This window comes from Excalfactoria chinensis, chromosome 2 (assembly GCF_039878825.1).
Source record: "Excalfactoria chinensis isolate bCotChi1 chromosome 2, bCotChi1.hap2, whole genome shotgun sequence".
NCBI classification, from domain to species: domain Eukaryota; kingdom Metazoa; phylum Chordata; class Aves; order Galliformes; family Phasianidae; genus Excalfactoria; species Excalfactoria chinensis.
Window position 1 is genome coordinate 89,651,774 of NC_092826.1, and position 22,813 is coordinate 89,674,586.

At 41.0% G+C, this 22,813-nt stretch overlaps 1 protein-coding gene across 4 annotated transcripts in view; it reads right to left on the minus strand.

The window, feature by feature from the left end:
- Nucleotides 1-17,605, minus strand: part of TPPP (tubulin polymerization promoting protein) — a 46,645-nt gene extending 29,040 nt beyond the window's left edge. For 2 of the 4 annotated variants that reach the window (XM_072327332.1, XM_072327328.1), the window contains exons 1-2: nt 17,461-17,597; nt 1,386-1,700 (exon numbers count right to left, since the gene is read on the minus strand). In XM_072327332.1, coding sequence (XP_072183433.1) covers nt 1,386-1,696 — 311 coding nt within the window. In that variant the 5' untranslated portion in view covers nt 1,697-1,700; nt 17,461-17,597. Of the gene's footprint in view, nt 1-1,385; nt 1,701-16,385; nt 16,478-17,460 lie in introns of all 4 variants that reach the window. The other 2 variants (XM_072327329.1, XM_072327331.1) reach the window with 2 other exon arrangements.
- Between the last annotated feature and the right edge of the window lie 5,208 nt (nt 17,606-22,813).

Genomic DNA, 22,813 nt, shown 5'->3' on the forward strand with positions numbered 1-22,813 from the left:
AAAAGGCAGCAGTGAAGTACACAGCCTTCAGATTCCCAAAAACTTAACTCTTTCATTTATCATAGGAGCAGTACACTGCAGCTTCCGAGGTGCTGGAAACACTTTTACAGCATTTAATGTTTTCCATTCAACAGGGATGCAAAAAAAAAAAAAAAAAAAAAAAAAAAAAAAAAAAAAAAAGAAATAAAACTTGAATTGTCAAACAAAAATGACCCAAAAAGCACCCTAGCGCTCTGTTTGGAAATAGCTCACTGTAAGATAAGAGTTTATATACTGAGTAGGCCTTTCTTGATGCACTCCAAATTTATCGTTAACCTTTAGCTTAGGGTTAAATCTGAAATAAAAGAGAAATAAAGGAAAAGTAGTTTTAAAATACATTATATATATGCAAATAAGGAAGGAGTAAATAACTAATAAACAATTAAGGTAACTGCAACAAATGCAAATGTATTCCAACTACTAGGTAAAGAAGTGAGAGGGGAAAGATAGCAACTCTCTTCTGAAATGTTCACTCAGCAGCAATCTGAGTTAAATGCTGAACAGGCACGCTGCACAGCATACAAGAAACCCTGGGCTAAGCAGAGGCTGCTGATCAATGGCAGCGTGATGCACGGATGTTCCTCTTCAGCCCTAAATCCCTGCCACCTCACAACTGACTCCTGCAAAATGGAACTGGATTCATTTCTGCTCTAGCAGGTACCACAATAGATACTACTTTTAATCAACTAATTATCATTAGTTGCCCTATCATTAACTTGCCTGGACACCAATATGAGAAAGTAGTATCAAGATTTTATTGTTTCCTGTAATGAAAGAGAATTAAACTTGACAAAAGCTAAAGAAATTCTAAAAATAAACGCCAGCATCATACGTCAAAGTCAAGAAAAAAAATAACCAGTTTGGTGTGACCAGTACCCTACACTTTAAATACAAGCAGCTGTTTTGCTGGACATCAAGACTATGTGTGGAAAAAGGCCTTGGTATATAATCCACCTTCATTCTTTGAGGCTGAATTTGGTCAAGACGTAAAACTACATCCTGACTTCATTCAGGAAACATTCATTCTACAGCATTTTCTGTAGTTAAAAAATAAATAAATAAATAAATAAATAAATAAAGCTCATTAGGACATAGTCAAGACAGATACAGGTTATTCCATCTCTGTGCACCACATTACTCTTCAACACCTGCTATGCTGAAGTCAGGTTAATGTAACAGGCAGAAACTGAAAGCAACAGCTTCACTAAGGAACATTTTTTAAAGAGACTGACTGTGACAAAGGCATAAGTGACTTACAAGGTCCTTGAGGAATCAAAGATAAGTTTAGATGGTTATCCACAAAACATACCGGAGAGACAAAGAAACAATAGCAGAAAGGAACTTACTTGATTTTACTGAAGACAATGTCAACATCTGTGATTGTCACATTCTTCCCATCTATCACCTGACAGTCCTTACACAGCTTAGACCAGTTCTTCCCATGCATTTCTTTTCCTGTGGCTCTTGTATCACCATGGATAGCAAATTTTCTAAAGGTCTCTTCCAGAGCACTTATTTCCCCTGCCATAGCTCCCTCATGGGAGCTATTTGAATCACAGGATAATCGTTTTGCAGCTCGGTCCTTAGTTGGATCTGAAGGAGACCTTGGAGGAGTCTTATTTCCAGGTTTGGTCGACTTTGCTTTATTGTCAGCCATTGTGCTACAAGGAAGAGGAAGATAAACTTTGTTACCTTAATTTGCAATGGAGTTTACTTTCTGTTAAACTACAGGCTACTGATTGATGTCATAAAGTAAGAGAAAGTGGTCCACAAAGATCGTAAGAACTCACTGCCCTTCATCAAACAACTGAAGCAGGAAAATGACCTTCCAAAACAGGACATAAACCTAGTTTCACCATCTTTACAGCAGACAACAAGAGAATACTTACTGTTTGCTTCCTTTTTTTTTAATGACAAGATGAATTTTAGTGACAACATGAATGCATTACAGTTGTTCTACTGACTTGAGTAAGAGCATCTTCTACATTACAAGCATTACTATCCTTTTTTTTTTTTTAATGAAAAATAAACAGTCCTTTGTACTCTTGTCCTTTTTCCTTTTTTTTTTTTTTTTTAAATTGAAAGTGCAGCAAAAATATTCATGATTTAAAGAGACGACAAATAAGGAAGCCTCAGAAACATTTGGATAAAACTCTCCATCTGTTTCTCAAGTTCTTGGCCCAGAGAACTGTAGCTATAAAATTCCTTTAGAATTAACATGCCCAGAACGCAGGAGCACTGCGATGCACCTTCTGTCCATCCACTCTTTGCTTGGGCAAAGTAAGAGGCCCTGAGAAGCCTATGGACACAGTACACCCTGTGCCTGTCCCAACAACTACATCTGCTCACACACAGATCTGAGTTGCTGCTACAAATTTGAATCCATAAAGAAGTGCCTCAGGTATCAGAACTTTGGCAAATACCAGCATAAGAGTTAAAAAGCCCACCATACTTATCCTGCCCATCCTTCTGAAATCACAGCAATACAAGGTAAGAATGTAACATATGCAAAGATTGGTATGGATTTTTAGTTAACATTTACTTGTTGCACCAGATGGGAAATTTTGGTTTATATACTGTATTTTTGTTACAAATTCATCAATAATGGAAACAATTTTTAACTTCTGCCTACTCCAGGATTGCTTAGCCACTGTTACTTGAACAACCAAGGCTCATTCTTTTCTGCACTCTGCAGAACCAACATAAATGCTTGTTCTGCAGCAGTTATTAAGTATGAGGCCAACCAGGCTCCTGAAGGAGAAATCTTCACATTCATAATCTCTAGCTGTAACTGGAAATGGTCAGAACAAACAACAATCTGTGATGAACTCTATATCATCACACTTCAAGTTAGTCTTATACCTTACACACAAGAAAACTAAAGGTCTGTAACAATAACTCCAATACTCAACCCATATCTTTTAGACCCAATTCTATTTTTCCAGAATCTAATATTGAAATAATTTCCTTGAATAGTCTGTCTTAATTTCCAGCTGTATGGGAAACTGTTGATCACAGCCTGAACCTCTGATTGACCAGCTGAGGCAAGCAATGAGTCAGCTGCAGGAGCACAGGTGAAGGTAATTCAGCTGTGCTACTGGAAGGGGTGGAGCCTGGCTCCACCTCTCCCAGATCTCATTTAAGGGCTGACCACCACTAAGGCAGATCTCTTTCTCTGGAGATCACTCCTTTGTGGAGTTTACTGCGAACCTTCAACATCAGTGAGCATTTTCCATTTATCATAGATTTTCTTTCTATCACAATAATCTTTCATACAAAACATCTTGTTTAACCTCTGTTTACCTATTGACTGAATAACTGTATAACTGCACACCAGCAAACTCTCATTATGATCTCTCCAATCTGACAGTAGTATGCTCTTACTGGACCAGAGAAATTCAAGGGAGTTCCACTATTATCCTGACACCATCAAACAACAAAGCCAACTGTATCCTGGTCTGCATCTAGAAAAGCATAGCTAGGAGGTCAAGGGCCCTCTACAAATTAGAAGTTTATGAACTTCATGCAGGAAAAATGGTTAAAGGAAGTTAATGAAGGTATTAGGCCTTAAAGTAGTTTATTTCTAGAATTAGTTCCTTCAAACATCAATAATTGAACTTCATACTGGTGTATTTTGAGGAGTTCTGGGCAACAGGGAGAGTGGAACAACAAGACATATCCCGTAGAAAAGGCTTTCATTTTAAATGAAGATGTCTGATATGCACAGCAGACTCATTTCAAAGAAATCTACACTAGCTAAAGTAGAAAGTCAAGGCAGATCAAAACTGGTGATGTACTTTTTTCCTGGGGCTAGTCCTTTTCTTGTTGAACCACAGTTACAGGTTGCTTCATAAATTCCAAAGTGTAACAGCAGTTACCTCATTTATGAAAACACTGATCTACCCTCAACTAAAAATCATGTTTCTTAACAATACAAACAAAACATTTGAAAGAGAAAACATTGATTTACATATTACATTATAAGGCAAAGAACTGCAAAACACTGAATATGCAACCAGATTTTTAATGGGGTCAAATCCTTTAATAGTATTTGGTTATCACTGAGAGGAGCAGATTGTGCAGCACTGAAGAAATGTTCTCTCAAAGACAACTACTAAAAAGCCCGTTCATTAAAAATCCAAAGCAAAATGTAGTTTTGATTCTTCCTTACCCCTTCTCCCCACACATACCCTGAAAGTGATTAGAAGGTGCTTGCTAGCTCCCACTAGAAATGAAGACTAACAGTAATCTGAGGAGGAAGCACAGCAGAGCTATAAGTAGAACTGACAAAGAAACTGGCAACTCTAAAAATACCAATTCTAAACTCCAGTTAAACAAAATTAAGTCACTTTTTAAAAATCATGCACTATATAATAACAATTACAGTTAAACAAAAACTTCTTTCATCACTGTTTAAAAAGTCTAGCATGCAGTTAAATAACACCACATTGCCAGAGACAGCAAAGGTAGGCAAAGAGGGATTAGCCACCTAACCCACCTCTCCAAATATTGCTGGCTCCAATCTAGTCGGCCATAGAAGATATTAAGGAGAAGTTATAAGCAGACGCTAGGGGTTCAGAAGGGCTTGTGGGGAAAAAAACAACAATGTCCCAGAATTGGGATTCCAGAAACACAGAACAACTAGGAACATTGAGAGGGCATGCAGGGATGCAATGAGGAAGCTAAGGCCCAATGGAATTAAATCCGGCATGAGAGATCAAGGACAACAAGAAAGGCAAGCCTATAATTACAGGTGGGACATCACAGTTTCACTATGCCAACAGTGAAAGGAAAACTATAGAAAATGTGAGCCCACTGCTTAATGAAGCTAGTGCTCTGGTTATGGAGGACACTAATAAGCTGGACTTACTGAATGCCTTCTCTGCTTCAGTCTTCACTGATATGACTGACACTCATGAATCCAGACCCTGAAGAAAGCCTGGAGAAAAGGAGACTTCCCCTTGGTCAAGGACAATCTGGTAACAGATTGTCTAGGCAAATCTAAGGCACAGAAATCCACAGGCACTCATGGAATGCACCCATGAGTACAGACAGAGCTGGCAGAAGCAAGTGCCAAGCCACTCTGAAAGGTCATGAAGAATGGGAGAAGTGCCTTAGGACTGGAGTAAAGCCCATGTCATTCCAATCTTCAAATACAGCAAGAAAGAGGAGCTAGAAAACTACAGGAGAATCACCTCACACACCTCTGTTCCATGGGAAGGTGATGGAACAGCTTATTCTGGCTGGCATCTCCAAGCAAGTGGAAGAAAAAAAAAAAAAAAAAAAGAACTCCCAACTCCTACAATTTTGTAATTCCCCAAATGACAAGTAGTTATGATGACAAAAGCCCTATGAACTAAAGAAAACTTTCAGTTCAGCCAGCCAAGAAAAACAGGATTCTGCTATGACCTTAAAAAGGTCACAGCCGTTCTAGTATGTTTGATCATGTCAAACATTCTAGCGAACACTCAAGGAAACAGCAGCCCCAAGTCTACTGGTTTATTGAGAACTATAAAATAAAATAGGGAAATAAAAGAGAGACATGCTAGATAGATTCTTTGCAATTCACTTAGCAAAGTCAGCAAGTTGAAGTACAGAAAAAAAAAAAAAATTAAAAATACTTAAAGAGATAGTAAGCAGGAGGGGGACTGACTTTTTATATGGGTAGATAGTGGTAAGACAAAGGTAAAAAGAAAGGATAAGATATCCTTGCAAAATAAGATCTGAGAAAAATAACTGGTTAAACAGACTTATCTTGCAGATATATGGCAGGAGGTACTAGCTTAGCACAGGGATGTAAATCTATTATGCTGGACAGAATAATGAGTGATAGATTTTGCAGGACACAAAGACAGTTCTAGCTGGGCAAAACAACAAACTCTGCATCCTGATTACAATTTATAAATAAAGAAAACTAAGGAGGGTACCTACTGGGGGGGAACGAGCGCACAATAGGCAAACAAAGAAGAATACGAACCCTGACTACCTTAGACAATGGGAAAAGGACTTACTAACACTGAGGTAGACAGATGAAAGGCAGGCTGTGTCGCCTGATATTTTCAGAGATGCCACAGAGGTATGCCCCACAAGACTCCCCTTTATTCGAATAAAGAAAGCTGAAGACTCTCCTTCGTTTTGGTATAAAGATAATTGAACAAGCTTACTGGAGCAGAAATTTTCCCAAAGAGGAGTGACTTTAAAAAAGGATAAATTTAGGTGAGGTGTTACGAAAAAATCTTTACTCATAGGTTAGCACCACACCGGTCCAGGTTGCTCAGAGAAGTTGTGAATGCCTCATCAGGCATCCAAGGCCAAGTTCAGTGAGGCCCTGGGCAACCTGATCTAATCCCTGATTTAGTGGCTGGCAGCCTTACCATGGCAGACAGTTGGAACTTAATGATCATTAAGGTACCTCCCAGCCTAGGCCATTCTATGATTCTCTGATAACTATATGCTGTCAACATTAATAATTTTACTTATTTTTCAACCTCATAGTAGGTTTCCTGTTTCTGTATCATTCTCTTACAAATCACTCCCAACCTCTTGTAACCAATACACTCTGTTCCTGACAACATGGATAGCATAACCAACCTACGGCAAATATCCACACTATTTAAATAGGCCATATAGACATCCATTGCAATGGTGATGATGGGTCCAGTGTTATCGAGATCCAAGCACTGAATCACCAACACCACATGGGGAGCACTTGGCTGATAGTGTGGTTAAGTCCAACAGTGTTCTCAATATCCAGCTGCTGGGTTGCCAAGTAATGGTGACACCCATCCTGGAATAGGAAAGCATATGGAGAAGCGTAACAGCACTGGCAACACTGTTATAAAATCAAGCAGCTCCAAGCCCTAAGTGCGACTGAGGTTAGAACTGCTGCAGAATGGCAAAATCCAGGGTTCCTCAGTGGTCCAGGATTCCTCCACCATCATCTTTTTCCTCCAAGAACTGAGTGATTCATGTTCTTTTACTTAAACCTGATCTAGTTCATAATTCTATTATGAGCTGACTGATCAAAATTTAATCCAATTTGGAGAGGGTCTATCTGGGTGGCTGAAAACTCAGACATCTAGAAATTCTGAACTACAAGGTACACTAGGTGCTAGAAATTGTACTTAAGATTCTATGCTCTTAATTTCTTTTTCTGTAACAGTGAATGTCCATCAAAAGCCATAATCCTGCAGCCAGTTCTTGCTCTGCCAAAGGTCTCTAAAGTACCCTCCTGGCCTCTTTAGTGCCAGGTGATACTTCTCCACACCTACATTCTAACCTGTGGGTCCTGCCAAGCTACCAGAATTACTGAAGATATTTCTTAGATGATCTTAAAACAGAAAGGTTTTAGAAAGGTTTTTAGAAAACACTGGAAAGAATTCTGCCCACAGGCACACAACAGCTTTACACTGTTTTCACTTCCATCCTCCTGTTAATACTTCTTGCACATAGTGTTGGTAAGCATGCAATTGCTTAAGGCATACTTTTTATCAGAATCTGTTACTGTACCAGTGCTGATATTTATGCAGTGCACTACAAAAAGGTGTCACACAATGTTTGTGAAGATCTTCTATTCAGTTCAAAGAAAAAAAATAAAAAAATAAAAAATAAAAAAATAAAAAAATACAGCAGTTTTAAGAAGATTTAAAGAGTTGCATTTTTTATGTGAATAAATTGGATTTGTAAACGTTATCAAACTCTATAAATCACCCAAATTTTTATGACTGCATCAGTATTTGACCTATTTTCCCCATTAACTATAAGTCATTTTTAAATAAAGGGAATTCTCATTTATTTATTTTTTATCTGTAACTATTTATGCCAAACAAAAACAGCAGTGAAAGTACAGCAGATGGAATCTTTTTCCCACATTTTTCTATAAACATTCAAGCTGAAGGAAGAGATGAACACACAGAGTAATAAAACCACCTACTAATAAGGTGCAGTGTTTTATACAACATTAAGGCTTAAACTTCCTTCACATCAATCAGTAGAAATCAGATTTCACTCTTCATCTGAGTTCTGCTTTGGGCATATTTCTCCAGATATGACAATGAACCACCTTATTTCCCCAGTGACATAGACTGGAAACAAGCTACAAACACTAAAGACCAAGCATAGCTAAAAACTATTTTACTTACCTTCACTTAAATAAAATTAAATCCTCTTACAGGTTTTGAGTAACCACGTGGCCAAAACATGACTTTAACAGTATATATGTATTTAGTGCTATGGACAAGACTCCCTATATTATGGATCTGCATTAAGAATTTCAGCTGGAAACACACTCTTACCTTAGCGAAACAATATGCCATACTACTGCAGATTAACATGGTAGGCAGCTAAGCATCACCCAGCTGCTTACTCACTACTTCCCTCCCCACCAACTGGGTAAAAGGAGAGAACTGGAAACAAAACTGAACAGAATTGAACTAAGACAAAAATCTATTTACTAAGACAAAAAAGTAAATACACATACACAAAAGCTGCTCCTAAAGTTATGTTAGCCCATGGCATCAGAAGTACATGTTGGTACTATGGTATTGAAGGTTCAGGTTTATTGAAGGTATTGAGGTTGAATCTTAAAGCCAACATTCAATTAAATTTTGTTGTTCTGGTATATACGTATTATCTACATATAAAAACCAATTAATATCTATTAGTACAGTTTTAAATTTTAAAATGGACTTCAAAAATCACTCAAGTAACTTCAGCAGTGATATCTGAATGCGTGCAGGTGTTAAAGTACTACTCTTTTCATATTTAGGAGCAATAAGTATCAGAATTATTAAATACAAAGAAACAAACATTTCCTATGTATATATATCCACAATGCAATTACCATCCTTTGACCAACTGCAGTTAACAGTACAACTGCCCACCAACCAACGCCCTACTACAAACCCTTTTTCGCACCACATGCCAAATCCCCAAGCAGCAGTGAGCCTGCAGCCAACTAAGAGATTGTGAAAGGGAGACAGATGGGTAGAGCTATAATCTGCCAATCCCTGCAAGAAAGAAACCAGGGGACACTCCACCGGTAGCAGGGGATCCCCTAGGCTACCACCATCAGGTAGAAGGAAGGGACCTAAGAGACGAGGAAGAGTCCCTCTTTGGGGTGGATGAAGCTCTGGAACATGAAGGACAGGCAAATGAGTATGTTGATGAAGGTCTATCCATAGGGTTGTGCAGGGAGAGTCAGCCACTCCCATGCCTCAGTACTGCCTCTGCCAAGAACAAAACATGGGTAACTGTCATAAGCACCTCCCTTCTGAGGGGAACAGAGGGTCTGATATGCTGACCAGTCCCTATCCACAGGGAAGTCTGCTGCCACTCTGGGGCACAGGCCATTACCAGAAAGCTCTCTAGTCTGGTATGGCCCTGCAACTAGTACTGACTTCTGGCAGTTCAGACTGGCAAAGACTCAAGGAGAAGCCTGAGGGCTATCAAGAGGAACTTGAGTGCACTGTGTTGGTTTTCTTGAAGGAGCGGGACATCAGGTAATCTTTTCTTTGACCCCTTCAGTAACACAGAAAAATACTAAGAGGAACAGGAAAAAAACCCTGATCAACACATGGCTAAAAGGTTGGTTTCACTGGTGGAATTCTTGTTTTTCATTATGGTATGGTTTATTTGGAACCAGACTTGCTGGCAACAGATGGCTCTACCTACCTTAAAGGGGGAAAAAGCATTTTAGCCCAGGAGTTAGCAGGCCTTGTTGACAGGACTTTAAACTAGTTTTGAACGGAGAAGGGGATAAAACCAGGCTAACTGGAGATCAGTCTAAGGAAAGCATGCCTAGGTTAGGGGTGAGAGCAATAGCCCAGCTGATGCACATCTACACCAACACACAGTATGGGCAAGAAATGGAAAAATCTAGAAGCTATCACGCAGCAGGAAAATTATGACTTAGTTACCATCACTGGAACATGGTGGGATCACTCTCATGACCAGAGTGCTGCAACAAAGGGCTACCATCTCTTTTGGAAGGATAGACAAGGAAGGAGGACAGCAGGGTAGCTCTCCACACTAGGGAGTGTTTTGATGTGGTGGAGTTCAGTGCTGGAAATCATAATGTTGAGTCCTCACAGATAAGGATTGAGGGGAATGGCCAATAAGGCTGACATCCTTGTGAGAGTCTGTCATAGACCACCCAACAAGAATGAAAAAGCAGATGAAGCATTCTACAAGCAGCTGGCAGAAGTTATGTAATCACCAGCTCTTGTTCTCATGGGGACAATAACTTAACAGAAATTTGCTGGAAATACAATACAGCAGAGAGAAAGCAGTCTAGAAAGCTCCTGCAGAATGTGGAAGATAACTTCCTGAAACAGCTGCTGAGAGAGACTGCCGGGGAAGCATCCTGTTAGACTTGCTGTTTACAAAAAGTCTTGTGGGAGACATGGTGGTTGGAAGCTGTCTTGGGCACAGCACACAAAAAATGTTGAGAGTTCTCAAATCCTGATGAAGTCAGAAGAGCAGTCAGAAAACTGCTACCTTGGACTTCTCAGAGGGCAGACTTTGAACTGTTTGGCACATTAGCTGAGAGAAATCCTTGGGAGTCAGTCTTGAAGGGAAAAGGTGCACAGTAAAGCTAAATACTGCTCAAGAATGAAGTCTTTAATGCACAGGAACAGGCTGACCCTGTGTGCCATAAGATGTGCTGGCAGAGTAGACAAATAGCCTGGCTGAACAGGGAGCTTTCGCTGAGGCTCTGAGGAAAAAACAAAAAGCAAATAAGAATAACAAAACAGACAGTTCATCATCTTTCAGAGTAGGGTCAGGCAACTCCAGAAGAATAGAATGATGTTGCTTGGATACACAGAGAGGAAATTAGAAAGGAGAAAGCCCAGCAAGGACTCTATCTGGCCACCACTGTTAAAGATAATAATAATAATAATTAAAAAAATTAAAAAAAAAAAAAAAAAAAAGCTTTCTTAAACACATTAACAGCAAGAGAAGGACTGAAGAGAATTTCCTGCCTTCATTGGATGCAGTGGATAATATTGCCACCAAGGTTAAGAAAGGTTCTCAATGCCTTCTTTGCTTCTGTCTTTAGTAGTCAGACCAGTCATTGCCAGGTTATTCAGCCCTCCAAGCTGGAAGACATGGATGGGGAGCAGAATAAACCTTCCCATAACTCAGGATGAAACAGTTAGCAAACTGCTACTCACCCAGACTGCCACAAGTCCATGGGGCTAGAAAGAATCTGCTTGAGAGTACCAAGAAAGCCAGTAGAAGTGATCGCACTTTTTCCATCTTTTATCAACCCTGTTCAACTGGGGAGGTCCCAGATGACTGGAGACTTGTCAGCCTGACACTGATCTATAAGAAAGGTTGAAGGAGGATCTGAGTAACTGCAGGCCTATCAGTCTAACTTTGGTATCCAGGAAGGTCATGGAGCAGATCATTTTCAGTGTAATCACACAGCCCTTGTGGGACAGCCATGGAATTACACCTTGCCAGCATGAGTTTGTGAAAGGCGGATCCTGTTTCACCAACACAATCTCCTTCTATGATCAGGATACCTGCCTGGTGAATGAATGAAGGGCAATGGATGTAGTCGACCCAGATTTCAGCAAAGCCTTCAACTGTTTCCCACAGTATTTACCTGGAGATTCTGTCAGCCTAAGGCCTGGACAGGTCTACTCTTTGCAGGGTAAAAACTGGCTGGATATCCAGGCCCAGAAACTGGTGGTAAACAGAGCTGAATCCAGCCAGAAAATGGTCACTAGTGGCATTACCCAAGGGTCAGAATTGGGACCAGCTCTTTTTATTGCCTTTATCAATGATTTGGATGAGTGCACTCTCAATAGGTTTGCAGATAACATCAAGCTGAGAGGAAGCAATCTGCCTGAGGGTAGGAAGGCTCTACAGAGGGATCTGGATAGGCTGGATCAGTGGGCTGAGGCCAACCACATGAGCTTAACAAGACCAAGTGCTGAGTCCTGCTCTTCAGTCTCAGCAACCTCATGCATTCATGCATCAGTACAGGTTTGGAGAAGAGTGGCTGGATAGCTGTGCAAAGGATCTGGGGGTGGCAGCTGACATCCAGATGAACACGAGCCAGCAATGTGCCCAGGTGAACAAGAAGGGCAATGGCATCCTGGCTTGTAGCAGAAATAGCAGAGTGAGGAGCACTAGGGAAGTGATCGTCTCCCCATACTTGGCACTGGTGAGTCTACACCTGGAGTGCTGTGTTCAGTTTTGGGTCCCTCACTACAAGGCAGACACGAGGTCCTAGAGTGTATGCAAAGAAGGACAATGAATGAGGAGCAGCTCTGGGAACAGAGTTTGGTCTGGAGATAAAGAATGCTCAGGGTATCCCCTGCTTACTGCTCTCTACAACCTGAAAGAAATCTGAAAGCAGGTGGGAGTCATCCGCATTTTCCCAGAGAACTAGTGATAATACCAGGGGAGATTTAGGTTGTATAATAGGAGAAATTTCTTCTTAGGAAGATTGGTGAGGTGTTGGAACAGGCTGCCCAGGGTAGAGTCACAGTCCCTGGAGGTTTTCAAGAAAAGAGTATATGTAGTATACGTATGGTTTAGTGGGCATGGCAGTTCTAGTTTGATGGTTTTACAAGGTCTTAGATATTTTTTTTCCAACCTTAATTTGTCTATGATACTATGAATTCCCCGCCACTATATCGCCTTCCACATGATGTCATGTGGTATGGAAGAATTTTGTGCCATATTCAGCTGTCAGTTGTCCTGGTTCTGCCCTGCCACAAGCCCACCAGTGCATCATAAAGGCAGTGGTTCTTCCCCACCAAGTAGTCTGGCCTGACTGCAGGCAGGCACCCATCAGTCACCAGCAACCAATGTACTATTAACACTGTCTCTCAGCTGAAACCAAGACACAGACTCTGATGTTAAATACTCTATTAAGAAAAACCTCAGAAAACACAGTCAAGCACAGAAATTATTTTGTCTACTGACAAGTAGCTGTTAATATTCCTTTTCTAAAGCCATCACTATATGCTTAAGTAATTACTTCTAAATACCATCAAATACTGACAAAATTAAGTTTAGGTTCTTAGTATATTACATTCCTCTGTTCCAAAGACTAGCTTCATAAAACACCACTTTATATATCCATAAATAAAGCATCTATATGCATATACACAAACTAGTTTATCAGCAACAGTTTTAATAAAACCTTTTTTAAAGCATATTTCACTTGACAACACTTCCACACCAATTTTTTTGTCTCCCTAAATTACTCATAAGTAGTTCAACAAAATAGCACATCCCACCACCATATCTTTTACATAATGTTTCAACTGTGAAGGAGTCAGCATCAATACAGGCAGCCTTCAGATATTCGCACACAGGCAAGCTACCACATTTCCCCACTTCCCTCCTGCCCCTCATCCCCAACTATATTCCATACAAAAATCCCACTCAAGTATTCATCCTTAGTTCTGCTGAACTGCCACTTGTTATCAAACAAAGAAATAATTAGAGCACAAACATTCATCAGTTCCACACGCATGCAACGATACAAGATGTATCTAGAATAATTTTCACAGAATAAAGTAAATAAAACATTTTTCAGAAGGGAGAAAAAGATAATCACAGACAACAATTTCTTACAGCATATCAAGAAAATACTTGGGAATCACAAGTCCAGAAAGACTAGAAAATAATAGCTATTTCTGCACTAGTTAGCTGTTTAACTTATGAAGAACATGTTGAACCTATTCTCACTGTAAGATTAGTTAAGCACAAGTTCTCCAACTTGCATTAGCTAGCTCTACAACTGTGAAATTACACTATATATGTAGTTCTTTATACACTATTCATCATCTCTTCCCACCACTATCATCCAAACAAGAATACCAATTTCAGCTTCAACAGAACCTTTTCAAAGTATTTATGCAAAAACCCCCAAGTCATAACGATCTGTTCCATGAAGGAGATTACAGGCATGCAGTTGGAAGATTGCTTCAAACAATATTAAGATGGGGAGCTTCATATAAATAAATAAGTGAAAAATGTCAAGAAAGCTAAGTTGATGGTATTCACAAGGATAAAATTTTAGTCAGAAAAAAAAACAAAAACAAACAAACAAACAAAAAAAAAACAAACAAAAAAAAAAAAAAAAAAAAAAAAACAGAACTAACAGAAATTAATAGGGCTTGAAAGTACCCTGAGACTTAAAAGTACAAAACATCACCTATGATCAGGGAATAGAAGATGGTGCAAGAGCTACAAAATATCAGAACAAGACATTGTACAAGATACTTAATGAATTCCATAAATGTAATTTGTCAGGTGAAAGAAATCCACTAAATAAGGTGTCCATCTAGTTTTGTAGAGAAACTGCATTATTAACAAAAAGACTCTTTATTGTCAAAGATACCACTTCCCCTGCTCTAAAATGGGAGAATGATAAAACACACAGCCAAAAACATCAAGAATATACATATATATGCATCCTAGCAGCTGCATATAAAAACATAAGAGTCCTAGACACTTAAACGTGTATATAGCAAAACTGAACTAAGTTACTGTTTAAAGCTTCTAATATACATTTATGTCAGTATGGCAAAGAAAGAGTAGGGGCAAAAACGATTCAATTCCATTTACTTTTAGTTATGCAAAGCACAGTTTGTTTTCAGAAAGAAAAAACACCCTGCATGTCATTCGCTGAAAAGAGTTCGTTTAATTTATGCAAGGGCATAAATATACAAGTAGAAACAGGAATAAAGTAACTACACCATGAGAAAGACTATTTTTGCAGCAAGATTTTCCCTCTATACAGGCTTATGATCACAATCACATTATCACACTGAAGACTTACATAATCAAAATATATAATGCATGAAAAATACCTTATGACTTATTTTAATTTGTATCTTAGCTTAACTTCAAGAGAAAGTTACCAAATTTAAACATTATATGGTTTATTCTCTAAAGCACTCCTAGTGGCAATAAGCATACCTCATCATCTCTATACATTTATTTTAACATCAATCAACATTGCTGCCTGCCTGCCTCCCTCCTTCCTTCTTAAGAGAGCCATCTTTTTTTTCCAGTTAATCTCGTGGTATAAAAGTAAAAACAACCTCTAATATACAGTTGCTGACAGAAAGTAAACGGAATGAACACATCTGTGATTAAAATAAGATTTAAAAACAAACAAACAAACAACACAGCCAATACACAGCATTAATTAGGCAACTACTTACTGGATGTGCATTTCCATTTATTTACAAGGGAAAAAATTTATACACTGCAGGAGATTCTCACATGAGCTTTATCTGAAATTTGATCCTTGCATGGCATGTTGCCCAAGCATTGCACTGTACTATGATTTAATAACAGGCATACACTTCAACAGTTATAAAATAACAATCTGCTTGCAGGTATATATGATTGTGATCCAAAGAGGTACAAAAGCATCCAATAAAGTATTTTATTTTGGTTTTGGGAATAGTGAGGTTGTGAAAAGGAAGGATCTGTAAATAACAACTTGAAAAGGAAGCAGCTTGTCACTAAATGATTAAAAAAAAAAAAAAAAAAAAAAAAAAAAAAGCCATTGCCATCTTAAGAATATATATATATACATACACACACACGGTATACATCTGATAAATAGTTGTGTTAATTTAAGCCTGAGACTGTGAAAGTGTATCTTTCCATTTTTTCCTCCATGTTTTTACAACTCCAGGTGGAAAAAAAATTATATATATGTTTATATTATATATACATATAAACAAGTCACCAGTCCTCTATGCTCCACTATCATGCTAACACTTATCAGCCTCTAAGTACTCTAAAAGGACACTAATTATACTAGTTGAGGAAATAGTGTGAAGGCTCAATAAAAGTCAGTGAAAATAAGTCAATTTACTGCTCTGCACAATTCAAACTTGTCTGTGTTTCATTTTGGGCCAGGGGTTGATTCTTCCCTCTTGTAGTTATGCAAGCCTCTGTCAGTATGAATTTCACCACTACTCACACCTGCCTCTGTCAATAGGTAAATTGCTTGTCAGCAGCATCTACTGCCAGATTCAGAGCTGTCAGCCTCTAAGATGCACACTTTTCATAGAAGTGCTTGGCACCTTCCAACAGATTGCCAATTTTTCTGATGAATAATTTAACCATGAGACTAATCAGGACTGAAGATACACTTGCAACCACTGCTGATTTACTGCTTTTGTTTTTATCCACTTTAAAGTTACTCCACCGAGGTTGAAGAGAACTGATTAATTCACATCATTTTGTTGTTGGTGGGTTTTTTGTTGTTGTTGTTGTTTTGGTTTTCTGTGGTTTCTGTTTTTTGTTTTTGTTTTGTTTGTTTTTTTTACCGTGGAATACTACACCCAGCTTTATACCTGCAGGTTGTTAAGCTGCAGTCCGTAGTCTCCTAGACCAGATGCTATTTTCCATGGAGGACACCACACAGAGGTAGTTCTCAGCAAAGCCCCTTGGGTATTTGAAAAAAATAAAGAAAAATGAAACCAAGTCCTTTACCAATCTCCACAAAAGCAGATCACTCGCTCTATGCAAGGCAAAAAAAAAAAAAAAAAAAAAAAAAAAAAAAAGGCATCCAACTGCCGGGGAAGAGGTGAAGAGGTTTTACTGCTGTCTTCAACAGCATATAGGCTCCAAAGCACGGATGAACAGCAATTTACTTGGTCTCCTTTCTATCTCCTGAAGGCGCCAGGAGATAGATGTCTGCACCCAGACCCAAGCTAACCAGCTACCCACAGTAAGCCGAGAGCACTGTCCTTCCACAGAGCTGTTTAGCGCAGCGTCCTCGGGAGCCGGAGAGCCATCCCATCCTCCGTCGGACGGGCTGCTGCTGCACTTTCCCACTCCCGCGCAGCAGCAGGAGCCCCCTGAAGATGCGGCTGCTCGAAGGCCCCATCCTAACCCGATGGCAACGGGAATAAACGCAACTTTGCACGCAGCCCCTCTTCTTGCCCCTCCGCGGGGTGGGGCGGGGGATAGTGGGGAAAAGGATGCGGGTGTGGGGGGTTGGGGGAAGAGAGATAAGGGAACGACGGTAACGCGCTATGCCTGCAAAAAGAAGCAGCCACTGTCTTGTCACAGCCCCTCGAGACCGTTACATAACGGCAGCAAGGAGCACAGCGCTGCGCAACCCTTTCCAGTGCGGAGAGAACTCCGATCCCAGCGAGGCACAGCAGACAGAAACAACGACACCAACGCGCCCGCTCCCTCCCCGTAGGGCTACATTAACCGAATGCAAATTAATTAGCCAGCGCGCTGAAAAGGGGTGAGAGGAGAAAAAAAAAACACACCAGTGAAGCATGACCGTTCCAAAAAGGAAAAAAAAAAAAAAAAAAAAAAAAAAAAAAAAAAAAAAAAAAAAAAGATAACGAACATAAAAGAGGGACTTAGGAAGCTGACCCTGCCTCAGTCGCTCCGCAAGAAGCGCCCACTTACCACCGGCTCACCGAGGGAGCGACAGCTCCTGCCAGCTCAACCTGACTCTCGCCTAGACTCTGACGCTATCAGCAGCCAGCCCCAAGCTGGCGCAGCGGCTCAGTTAGGCTCCTGCCCTTGCGGCAGCGGCATTGGCGAGCGCCCGGCACCGCCTACTCGCCCTCCTCTGCCGCTCGTCCCCATAGGCCAGACGGGCTGTCCAGCTGGCGACCGCTCCCGCCTCCCACGAAGCGTGAGGTAATGAATTAACGTAGGGGCAGCTGCTGCCTTAAATGGATGGTTATACGCTGTGCCGTCTCCTTTCTCTCTGCTCGTTACCCCGTGCTCGGCAGTAGGTGGGCAGGGAGAGGTGGAGATGAGGCCGTGCGGCCGGGAGGGGATGGCTTCCTTACCGTTCCTCTTGTTAAAAGCTGGGAGAGATACGGAACAGCTGACAGGGTATACCCACGCGCAAATCTGCATCGGGAGGCCTGGGAATTGAGGCCGGGTTTAGCACCTTCTGCCATTTCTCCCGTCCCAAGGAAAATGCCGAGAGCAGGGGGCAGTGCCAGTCTAGAAACGAAGAGCCTTGCAGGCTTTGTCGGGTTCTGGTTCTGATGGCTGACCAATTGCACCTTAAACCGTGCTTGTTAACAAACAACTAAAAATAAATAGCTTTAAAACAACTGGGCTGGGCTGTGCAATGCGGTAGGTGTTCCTCAGAACACTGGAAGCTTACTCTCTGTGAAACTTGAGTTGACCCACGTTGCTCCCTGCAACTGAGAAACAGAGCAGCTCCTAAAAAACAAACAAACAAACAAACATGCAGAGTCAGAGTTACCCAAATTTGATTGTGATAGAATTCAGAAAAATCACACAAATTTGTATGTGTTTCACCATCATCCGTCAACATGGATTCACCAAGGGGAAATCCTGCTTGAACAATCTGACAGCCTTCTATGATGTCATGACCAACTGGGTGGATTAGGAGAGAGTAGCAGTATTACCTGATCTGAATTCAGCAAGGCTATTGATATTGTCTCCTATAGCATCCTCACAGGTAACCTTAGGAAGTGTAGGATAGATGAGTGAAGAGTAAGTGGACTGAGAACTGGCAAAACTTGAAGGGTCTTGACCAGTGGTGCAGAATCTAATTGGAGGCCTGTAGCCTAGCAGTGTTTCCCAAGGATTGGTACTGGGTCAAGTCTTGTTCAGCATCTTCACCAATGACCTGCATGAAGGCATATTGAGTCCACCCTCAGCAAGTCTGCTGATGATACAAAGCTGGGAGGAGCATCTGTTGCACCAGAAAGCTGTGTTGTTATTCAGTAACACCTGGATAGACTGAAGAGTTGGGCAGAGAGGAATCTGATGAGATTTAACAAGGGCAAGAGTAGGGTCCTTCACCTGGGAAGGAATAACTGCTTGTGTCAGTACCAGTTAGGATATGACCTTCTAGAGGTCTTGTTGCCCTTGTTGCCAAGAAGGCCAGTGGTATTCTGGGATGCATCAAAGAAGAGTGGACAGCCTGTTGATAGAGATGATCCTGTCCATCTACACCGCCCTTGTGAGGCTACATCTGAAGTACTGTATCCAGATCTAGGCTCCCCTGTTCAAGAAAGACAGGGAACTACTCAAGAAAGTCCAGCCAAGGGATACAAAGATTATTAGGGGCCTGGATCATCTCCCTTAATGAGAACAGATTGAGAGACCTGAGACTGTTTAGCCTGGAAAAGATTGAGATGGGATCTTATCAGGACCTTAGAAATGCCTGAAGAGTGGATCCTTCTATGAGGATGACAGAACACTGTAACAAGCTGTCAAGAGTGTCCTTTTTTGAAGATATTCAGAACCCAAATCTGGATGCTTTTCTGTGCATTCTTCTCCAGGGAACTTGCTTTCAAAGGGGGGAGTTGGAGTAGGTAATCTCCAGAGGTTCACTGTGATTCTGTGTTTCACAAAAGGAAAAGGGATTATCAAAGAAGGAAACTCACAAATCTTTCAGGTTCTGCAGTATAATACACAAACAGCATTAATAACCTCATCTTAAAATCATAGAATCACAAGGTTGGAAAGGACGTACAAGATCATCTAGTCCAACTTTCCTCCCATTACCGTTGCTACCACAAGCCACTAAATCATATCTCATTGCTCCTCACCTAGATGCCTCTTGAACACTGCCAGGGATGGTGACTCTACCACCTCCCTGGGCAGCCATTCCAGTGCCTGACCACTCTCTAAGAGAAAAAAGTTTTTCCTCCTGTCTAATCTAAATCTCCCCTGGTGCAACTTGTGGCCATTTCCTTGGGTCGTATTTGTTGCTTGGGAGAAAAGACTGAGCTCTTCATCATCACAACCTCCTTTCAGGAAGTTGTAGAGTGCAGTGAGGCCTCCTCTTCTCCAGACTGAACAATCCTAGCTCCCTCAGCTACTCCTCATAAGACCCCTCCAGTTTTCTTGCTCTAGACCCCTCACCAGTTTCACTGTCCTTCTCTGGACACATTCCAGGGCCTCGATGTCTTTCTTGTAGTGAGGGGCCCAAAACTGAACACAGTACTCGAGGTGAGGCCTCACCAGTGCTGAGTACAGAGGGATGATTACTTCCCTGCTCTTGCTGGCCACAGTATTTCTAATGCAAGCCAGGATGGCACTGGTCCTCTTGGCTATGTGGGCATGCTGCTGGTTCATATTCAGCCAAGTATTAAACAACACCCCCAGGTCCCTTTCCTCTTCACAGTCATCCAGCCACTCATCTCCAAGACTATAGCACTGTATGGGGTTATTGTGGCCAAAGTGCAGGACCCAGCACTTGGCCTTATTGAACCTCATCCCATTTACCTCATCCCAGTGATCCAGCCTATCCAGATCCCTCTGAAGGGCCTCTCTACCCTCAGGCAGATCGACACCACCTCCCAGCTTGGTGTCATCTGCAAACTTACTGAGGGTAATCTTGATCCCCTCATCTAGGTCATCAATAAAGATATTAAACAAGATAGGCCTCTGTACTGACCCCCTGAGGACACCACTTAACTCCATTAACCTCTGCCCTCTGGGCACAGTCCTCTAGCCAGTTTTTTACCCAAAGAAGAGTGTACCTGTCCAGGCCATGGGCAGCCAGTTTCCCAAGGAGAATAGTGACAGAGACCATGTCAAAGGCTTTGCTGAAGTCTAGGCAGATTACATCAACAGCCTTTCTCTCCTCTACCAGTCTGGTCACCTAGTCATAGAAGGAGGTGAGGTTGGTCAAGCATGACCTGCCTTTCATGAATCCATGATGGCTGGGCCTGGCCCCCTGGATGCCACACATGTGCCGTGTGACTTCACCCAAGATTATTTGTTCCATAACTTTCCTTGGTACCTAGATCAGGCTGACAGGCCTATAGTTCCCCAGATCCTCCTTATGGCCCTTCTTGTAGATGGGAGTCACATCTTGTGACAAGTCATCTTGTTTCCCTCTAGCTTATCAGGATCAACATTTATTAGTAGGAAAAAAGAGGGCTGTTCTGAAAGTAATGCCTTCTATTTTGTTATGTTGGCTTACAATGTCAAAGATGAGTGTTGGTGGTATGACCAGTATTGTGAGTGCTGTAAAAAGTATGTTAACAGCAATAGGAACAATAGGGGGACTGAAGATAAAATCACTCCATTACATGATGAGGATGGTCACCTCACACAACAGAGATGCAGACAATGCAGAGAAGCTTCATGCCCTCTTTACATCTGACTTCAACATTGATTATGAACTTTGAGACCCTGGAGGACTAAGCTGCAGGACTTTTAGTGTGGAAATAATGAACTCCCAGTCAGCTCCAAACCTGTGCAGGATTTTTTCCAGCTGGATGCATAGAAGTGTATAGGTCCTGATGGGATTTATCCCAGGGTTCTCAAGAGAGCTGGCCTATGTCATCACAAGATCTCTATAAATTATTTTTCAGTGGATTGGGAATCAGGAAAGGTCCCAATCAATTGGAGGGTGACAAACATAGCCCCAGTTTTCAAGAAGAGCAAGAAAAAAAGACGCTGATAATTACAGGCCTGTCAGTCTCATCACAGTTCCTGATAAAGTTACTGAGATTCTTCTGGGACTTACTGAAAAACACCTGAAAGACAATGCAGTGATTGGTCACAACCAACCCAACAAAGTTCATGAGGGGAAAGTCCTGTTTAACAAACTTAATCTCTTTTTGTGACAAGAGTCACCCATCTATTTGACCAAGGGAAGCCGGCTGATATTTTTTTTTTTCAACAAAGCTTTCAGTATAATTACTCACAGTGTCCATGTAGACAAAATGTCTAGCATACAGCCGGACAAAAATATAACACAATGGGTAAACAGTTGGCCTGTGAGTCAGGCTCAGAATGTTATAGTAAATGGCGTTACATCAGACTGGCAGCCAGTCTGTAGCGGAGTTCCTTTTTATGGCCAGTTCTCTTTAATGTTTCGATCAATTACTTGGATGCAGAACTTGAACTGGTACACTAAATAAATTTGTGAATAGCTCCAATCTGGGAGGAGCCAATGACTTCCTCAGTGGCAGAAAGGCTTTGCAGTGAGATCTTGACAAATTTGAGGGCTGGGCTGTCAGTAACCACATGTTTAACATGAGCAAGTGCCAGATTCTGCACTTGGATATATGTGCAGATCAGGAGACAAGAGGCTAGAAAACAGCCCTACAGAAAGGGATCTCAGGGTTCTGGTTGACAGCAGGTTGAATATAATTCAGCAGTGTGTCTTGACAGTCAGAAGGGCAAATCACATTACCTTCATAAAATATTATAACTTTCAGATCATTCTATTTCTGTGTTAAGATTAATACCTCCTATACCTCAAAGTAGGATATTGGACATTCCTTTGTTGCCTGCATTTACTTTCTTAAACTCAAGAAGGCAGCCATCAGTTATATGTGTTTATTGTATTTTTATTCAAAAAATAAAATAATGGGAATGACACATTCATGTATTTTGTGGATTTCTGCAGCAGTATCTACATTTACTTTACATGAGAAAATTACACTGTTATAGGAAATACCCTCGAGTTCCCAGAAACCTTATCTCATTCCTGCCCAAGGAATGACTTTTCTCAGTCCTGAAAATCGTCTTTTCAGTTTTACACTAATAAATCAATATTGCTTTGCCATAGAAGATGGCATTCCTGAGTGTAGTCTAGCTCTCAGGTGAGACTGATTCTATGATTCTATGATTCTATGATTCTATGATTCTTGATTTGTTCAGTCTCATCCAGAAGTCTGTTCCTTCACAGGAAAGAAAGACCATGACCTTGAGATCTCACTATGTTATCCTAAGATCAGCTGCATTTCCCAAGAGGTTAGTACAGCTGTGTTTGTAGGCTGTAGCTGTGGCTGGAGGATACCAT